Source organism: Apis cerana, linkage group LG6 (genome assembly GCF_029169275.1).
Source record: "Apis cerana isolate GH-2021 linkage group LG6, AcerK_1.0, whole genome shotgun sequence".
In the NCBI taxonomy this organism is placed as follows: domain Eukaryota; kingdom Metazoa; phylum Arthropoda; class Insecta; order Hymenoptera; family Apidae; genus Apis; species Apis cerana.
Genome location: NC_083857.1, coordinates 14,781,691 through 14,789,506, shown reverse-complemented (window position 1 = coordinate 14,789,506; position 7,816 = coordinate 14,781,691). Strand labels below are relative to the sequence as shown.

Genomic DNA, 7,816 nt, shown 5'->3' with positions numbered 1-7,816 from the left:
GTCGCCGAACGAGGTACAAAAGAAGTATCCAAGGAGACGGCGAAGAAAATCCGTGAAAGGATCCCGATAACGGCCGACCGTTTTCTCTCCTTTCTCCCCGCGAGCGGACTTCGAGTCGATCCCCTTCGAAACCCGAGGAAACTGGAATTGGCGGCGTAAACGCGATCATCGGATATCGCGGCACGCGACGAGGCAACGTCGCAAAAGCGGTACGAAAAAAAGTGGCGAGAGCGAAAGAGAGAGAAAGAGGGGAAGAAAGAGAGAGAGGTAGACAGGATTTTCGTTCGGGATGGAAAAAAAGGGGATCGGTCGAGGGATCGGGTAACGCGCGAGAAAGTAAGGATAAAAAGGGAAGAGGAGAAAGATAGGTCAGTGGATGGCGGTGTCCCGGCCGGGCAACGGGAGAAAAAGAGCCGCGGGACCGCGCGAGAGGGCGGGGGGTTGCGGTTCGAGGAAAGGAGGAGGGAGACGGCGAAAAGGAAGAAGAAGCGAAGGAGGAGAAAGAAGAAGAAGAAGAAGAAGGAGAAGAAGGAGAAGAAGGAGAAGGAGAGGAGAGAAAGGCTCGCGGGCCGGTGTACGTACGCGGAAGGACTCGGCGAAGAGGGACGGAGAGAGAGAAAGAGAGAAAGAGTGAGAGGGAGCGAGGGGTCGGAGGGCGCGAGGGTAGGGCAGACGCGGAGCCAATGAGAGGCGCGTCGGGGCGCGCCCGGGACTCGACCCCACCTTCGGTAGCCATGGCAACCGGCGAAACCCGCGAGAAAGCCGCGAGAGAGTCGGCAGTGGTGGGGGGCAGGTCGGTGTCAGGGGTCGTCTTAGTCGGCAGTCGGTCTCTGGTCGGCCCCAAGAATAGTCGTATCGAGGCGGTAGTCGAGTATCACCTCTCTTCTTCTCCTCCTCCTGCTGCTTGTGCCGGCACGAGCGCACTCGTCGTCGCAACCCACCGCGCGCACACGGGAGAACACGCGCGGCTTATCGACTGGGCTGTGCGCGCGCGCGCGCGCATTCCTCCTCCTCTCTCGCTCTCTCTCTCGCTCTCCCTCTCTTTCTCTCCGTCTCTCCTCACCCGGCCCTCCATCTCGCCTTCCTTCCTCCTCCTCCTCCTTCTCTTTCTCCACTCCGCACGCAGTACCTCGTGACTGGCCTCTCCTCCTCCACCACCTCCTCCTCCTCCTCCTCCTCCACCTTCTCTTCCTCCTCCCGGTCCGCTCCTCCTCCACCTCCGCCACCTCCACCACCTTCGCCTCCTTCTTTCCTCTTCCCTCTCGCACACACACGCGCGCTCATACGCGCCCCCTCCCTCCCCCTCGCCCATCTCCAGCGGTACACTCCACCCTGCGGTGTCGTCGTGCGTGCGGAGCGCACACCCTCTCCGCCCTGTGACTCGGCGGCTCGTGCCACCGCGCATCCACCCAGCGCCGATATACCGCGATACCGCGGATACCACGACGCGGGGATACGCGGCTGATCTACCGCGTGCGCGCGATCGCGATCTCGATCTCGATCCCGATTCAGATCCCGATTTCGTCCGAGGCTCGAAGGCTCCGCTCAGTGTCGCCGCTCGTTCTTTCGCGTGTGTGTGTGTGTGCGCGCGCGCGCGCGTGTGTCCTACGACCCGCCTTCTCTCTTTCTTTCTTTTTATTTCCCTCCTTTCCTTTTCCCTTCTCTCTCTCACTCTCTCTTTCCGATTCCTTTCCTTTCCTTTCCTTTCCTTGCTCGTCCGCCGAGGAGCGTATATACGCACGGAGAGTAATATCCACGTTGTTGCGAAACAAGGTGCGAAGTGTGTGCGCGCGATCGTCGATCGTCGTCGTCGCTGGTGGATCCATCCATCCGACCAACCTATCCATCCATCCATCCATCCATCCATCCATCCACGTTTCCCCGTATCTCGTCTGTCCCCGGCAGAGCGACGAGCAAGCGTCTCTCCCGACTCTCTCGAAGCTCGGATGCTCGGGTCGGCGACGAAGGCAACGAACGGGGAACCCCGCCGCCCGACCGAGATGTCGCGCACGGGACAAGGATCCCAGAGGTCGCGCGAACTCTGCCTAGTGCGCGAGTGAGTGAGGAAGAAAAGAGTGCGTGAGAGAGTTTGTCGCCTTGGCCGAAGCCGAGCGATTTCGACCGCCTCTCTCCGAAATTTGTCTTTAAGGTGGTGCGCGAGACACGCGAAACTCCGTTGGAAGAGGGAACGGGACCAAGAGCGAGGCCAGGACCAAGCCCGAGGCCGAGGTACGCGGCCGTGCGAGCGCGTGCACCGGAGCAGCCGAGGCAAGGAGAAGCGAGTAAGAAGCGAGTGACGAGAAGGGCGAGGAAGAGAAGTTGGACGGGGTGGTCGCGGCCGCGGAAGAAGAGGAAACCGGCAGGGTGGTTCGAGGCGGGACAGGAGGCGCTGACGCCCTGGCGACTGCCGGGGTGGTTTACCCGGCCGCGACAGCGACGTTGTTCCCTGGCCGGGTGTCAGCCGGACACCACCACCCCGAGTTCACCACCACGTTGGAGGTGGGGTTCCCGGCGCGCGGCACCACCGCCTCCATGGCGTTGGTGGCCGCGCCGCCCTCGTGGCCTTCGCGGGACCCTGGGGCCAGCCTGGCAGCGACCGGCGCGGCCGCGGCGGCAGCCGCTGCCGCGGCCGGCGCCGCGGCCGCCGCCGCATCCGCCACGGGCCCAGGCCCCATCCAGATCGCCCCCCCGCCCCCCATGCCCCCGACCCACCTCACGCCCTCCGCCACGCCGGAGGACATCACCTGCCTCGTGCCCCCGGCCGGGGTTCTCACGCCCAGGGACCCCTTGCCGCCCAGCACCACCCCCGGCAGCCAGGCCAACAGCTCCCAGTCGGGCAGCTCGCAAACCGACAAATCGCCCAACATCGAGTGCGTCGTGTGCGGGGACAAGAGCAGCGGCAAGCACTACGGCCAGTTCACCTGCGAGGGTAAGCTCTCCTTTCGAGGGAGGGGGGCGTGATTAATAAATCCGTTCCTTCTTTTCCCTCCTTACCCCGCTTTCCTCATCCCCCGAGGACGCGAGGGAGAGTGACAGGGACGAGGGTTAATCGAGACGTATAGCCAGGAAGAATCAGGAGTTACGCGTCCTCCCTCGGGGAGGTTCCACCCGTAATTTCGTTTTTCCCGTTTCGAGGGAGAGGGAATTTTTCTCGCGCGCGTGCTTGTTTCCTCGAGCATGCGAGAGAGATGACGTTACCGTTTAAAACGCCGCTAAAAATAATGCCGTGGGGATTAGCTGTCGCGCATCTGGGACTCCTCTCCCCTTCCTCCTCCTTGCTCTGGGTGTTCGCGCTCGTTAATTTCCAACAATTTGTGCTCGGCTCGGCCCGCGCCAAGATTCGACCGGGTTAAGAGTCCGTCTCTTAATTGAACGCTCGAGTTACAGCTATCCTCTCTCTCTCTCTTTTCTGCTCGGCCGTTCCAATTACAGTCGTGCTAACGATATTTACCATTGTTAGACTCCCTCTCTTTCTCTCTCTCTCTCTCTGGGTGTCGCGATAATTTCTATTCGCGGTAATCTTAATTGCCCGCCACTCCCTGATTTTCCCCTGGCGCCGAACGCTTTCGACTCCCCCGTTTTCCCGCTCAGTTCCACTCGAAGCGAAAATATTTCGATCGACGATTCTTCTCCGCTCCTTTCGTCTCGTCTCAATTTCGCCCGATCAACGACCACGCATCGAGCAACGATCGAACGAGGATTTAACGGCGGCCGGGATTGGCCGGCCGCGAATCTTTATTGAGATTCATAGAAACGTGTATATATATGTATATATATATCGTACACGCCTTCCGCATTCGACGTTCATTGGCGTAATCGGGGTGATTGTCGGCTCGATCTCTTTATTACGACGAATTGATTTTCATGTCAACCGATGTCAAACGGTCGCGAATTACCGTCAATTTGTCGCTTCTGAAACAACGGGATCGATCGGCCGATCGATCGATCGATCGAGCGATCGAAATCGTCCAGCTTGCACGAGTGCTGGAATGGCGGGGGTGGGAATGGCCGCCGAAATCGTGGGGATTCGGGGGGCCATCGATGCCCCGAGATTAAGTCGGAGGAGCGGACATTAATCTGCCGATTACAGGGGCCAGGGAACCTCCCATTCGCGGTTACGCGCCCCGTACAAGGTTCTTCGTCTCCGGTTATTGCGCGACGCACGGTCCACCTACACGCTCCCTTTTCGCACTTCCCATCTTCGACACCCTTCTCGAAAACCTGCTTCGAGCTCCGTCGTGTGACGATAAGAACCTCCGCGCTTTTGCTTTTCTCCTATCTTGCCAGAGCGAGAGATCAATCTATATTTTATATATATATATATATACATATATATGTATGTGTATTGGAAGATGAATCGATCCGATCGATGGAAAAATGACAAGTGAGCGGAGCAGATTATTCGAAATAATCTCCATCCTATCCGAAACAATTGCGCTATTGTCTCTCTACCCTCGATAACCGATTACCACTGCCTTCTCTCCGATCAACTAACTCTCCGTTCCCCGGCTCCGTCCAGCTGAATTTCGGACTCTTTTCCTCTCTCTTTCTCTCTCTCGATGCAAAAATAATGGTAGATACGTTTCATCGAAGAGCAGAAACCTCTTCTCTCTTCTCTCCGATTGTAATAAAAATAAAACTCGTGTAAAATGTACGCGTGTGACGCGTTTATGGAACGACGTCGTCTCGTAGCGAATCGAGGCGAGGAAGACCTTGATTTTTTCTCCTTTTTTCTTTTTCTTCTCCTTTTTTTCCTTTTTTTTTCGCCAACGATTTCAATCCGTTCCGTCATTGCAAATATATATATATGTGTGTATTTGTGTGTGTAATGTATGCGCGATGTGAAAAGAAAAAAAAAGGTGTATATATATATATATGAGTATATTAAGATGTAATAACGGTCAGTTACGAGGATGGGGAGAAAAAAACTCGGAGAGCGCGAATTCACCTGGTTTAACGTTCGAAGATTCGTTGGAAGGAGGATCTCGCGGGCTATGGAGAAATTAATTCGCTCGGCGGCCGCTAGGCCGCATCCATATGCATGCGTTTTTCAACGCGTCACGATGATAACGTCAATTTCTCGAGCTAGTTTCGATCGAGTCATTTCCTTTACGTAACAGCTCCTTTTCGTCGAAAGTCTCTTGTTTCGAAACTAATTTTATATCGAATAAAAATATCGAGATAAGACGATGCAAATACGAGCGAAATTCTTCTCAACAATATACGTAAAAATAACCTGTCTCCCCTTCTCTCTCTCTGCTTCGCTTTTAATTGCAAAGCAACAGTTCAAGCCCTCTTTAAGCGCGTTCGTCGCTTCGAATCGAGACGTTGAAATCGAGTCGCGTTACGAGGATCATAATTCTTCTTCCCTCCTCCTTATTATTTTTTTTTCGAGGGGGAAAATTCGGGAGCGGAAAAGGAAATTTAATTCCGGTTTCGCGGTCTCGAAAGGTGTGCCTGCACCACCCGCGAAGGGGCTTCCTGTTGTTCGGGGGTCTCTCTCTCTCTTTCTCTCCCTCTTCTCTCTCCCTCTTCGTCGTCGAGTCTTACTTACGGTTACTTACCGACTTACGGACTTATGGCCGGGTAGGCGACCGCGTGCAGGAAGAAGCCAGACATTCTGCAGCCCGCTGCTCCGCGGGCTAATCGCTCTAACGAGATCATATTATATTATTCCGACTTTGCTAATCTTTATTAATCTCATTTCACGAGCCCGCGTTTCCTTCGTTCACTCCCCCTATCTCTTGCTCGCCAGTTGTTGTTGTTGTTGTTATTATTATGATGGTTCGAAAATTCTCGAAAAGGGAACGCTTTTAAGAGAATTTCTCGTATTTATTCTCTTCTCGTTCCTCTCCGTTCTCGTTCCGGCCACGGTCGACGGAGTTGATCGAGTCGAGGAAGTTGGAAACGTTTGCGCGAGTGAGCACGGCCTCTTGCACCGGTACGCGCGTGGACTTTACGCGTTCCGCGGGGCGCGGAGTGGATAGCTCGAGCGAGGAATTACGAACCGCGACGACGCATCTCGAAACGCATCCTCTGTGACCAATTATCCCTCGCGCTAACGAAGCCCGCGCGCGCAACAGCCAAAGGCTAATTAATTATAACAATGTCGTTAATTTTACGCGGCCGACTCGAAACTGGTTACTGACCGAGTCGTCCCTCCTCTCTCTTCGAGGCTAGCCTCTTAAGTATTTTTCTTTTGAGAAGAGAAATATGGACGGACTCGCGAAACGCGGCGGTATTTGGAAGCCGTTTAGTCGTTTCCGTTACGAGGGAGAGCCGCGGCATTTGCGCGCGATCGATGGGAAGGATAGATCGGCGATTCGATACTCGAGGAGCATTGTATTCGAATACTCGGTACGCGAAATGGCAGCGAGCGAGCGTGGAACACGGAGCAATGAAAATTCAATGACGCGAGCAATTTGAACTCTCTCTCTCACTCCGAAGGGCCGCGTATACGATCTGAAAGTATAAACAGTAGTTGTTTCAACCTTCTTCCTCCCCCTCCCTCTTCCTCATCCTCCCTTTGCCGCCGCACAGCTTCCACCCCTTTCCGCGCCCGTCCACCATTTTCTCTGTGGCGGGCTACCTCGCGACGCGCGCATGCGCCACACTCGCGGTGGTTGCCTCGCGCACCGTAATCGCGTAATTTGCGTGTAACGATGCAATTTGTAGTTACGCCGACCCTCGCGACAACCTCTTTCGCAACGGAACAACGATTACGAGCGTGGTGGTGGTGATGGTGGTGGTGGTAGTGATGGTGGTGGATACGTTCGGGCGCAACGGATCGGGCGCGAGATCATCGAGAGATCGAATCGTTGACGTCGAAACGCGGCCCGATCGGATCTCTCGTCGACCATGCGTCGGTCACGTGACCGCCCGCTCGCCAGTCGGCCATGTCCATCTTTCGTTTCGCGCTTTAACGCTCTCTTTCTCTCTCCCTCTCGCGATGCGTTCGTCCCAACGAATTTTCGACGAGATTCGGAATCGACGGAAAGTGTATCTATATTCCGCGGCATGCACGGAAAATACAGCTTCTCGATTTGTCGAATAATCTAATCGACGATTCTTTTTCTTCTTCTTTCTTTCTTTCCAGTATCTCTCGCTCCCGATAAGAAAGTTGAGCTCATCGAAACGTTTTGTATTAATTCTTCAAGAGAGAGGATATAGGGGGATTCGGACAATTCGATCATTCTCTCTTTCTTTTTCTTCGATCACGCTGAATCGTGCATCGTCTTTGGACTAAAGTTTCTCGCGTATACGAAAATCTTTTCTACTCCTTCGAAAAACGGAGAGACACTAATCTCTCTAAATCTTTCTCTTTCTCTCCTTTCCCCGGATCCGATGTACGTATCCTGAACTCGTTAACGGCTTCTCCTCGCGCCGATGGGAAGCGACCCTGTCGCTTTTCGTTATCGCCCACCTTTTTAAACGTGGACGTAGGAAGAAATGAAATTGCGGGGAACCGGTTCCGTGAATGGGCGCGTGAATGCTCCCTCCCCCCTCTAATTAATTTTCTCGTTAATACACGCTGATAAATCTGCGCCGATCGCGATTCCGCCTTCTAACTGTTTTAACTCTCGCGGGCAAAACTGGCCCGCCTTCGAATAACATCGTGGATCATTTATTTTCGCGCGAACCACGCCATCACCAGCGGCCGCGCAGCGTCGCTTCTTGAAAAGCCAGCGGCCGGGAATCGAGATACGTTATCGATCTCGAGGAACCGTTTCGAGCGTAACGGGTCACGGTCGAACCTTCCAGCCTAAATTCGTAAAAACGAGAGTGAAAATTTTTATTTTATTATTCCGCGCCACAT

The 7,816-nt window shown here is 54.5% G+C and overlaps 1 protein-coding gene across 2 annotated transcripts in view; it reads left to right on the top strand.

Annotated features, from left to right (window-relative positions):
* Positions 1 to 844: 844 nt before the first annotated feature.
* LOC108003229 (nuclear receptor subfamily 2 group F member 1-A) overlaps positions 845 to 7,816 on the top strand; it is a 57,728-nt gene continuing 50,756 nt past the window's right edge. Inside the window, exon 1 of one of the 2 annotated variants that reach the window (XM_062076612.1) lies at positions 845 to 2,929. In XM_062076612.1, coding sequence (XP_061932596.1) covers positions 2,533 to 2,929 — 397 coding nt within the window. In that variant the 5' untranslated portion in view covers positions 845 to 2,532. The remainder of the gene's footprint in view (positions 2,930 to 7,816) is intronic. The other variant, XM_062076611.1, reaches the window with a different exon arrangement.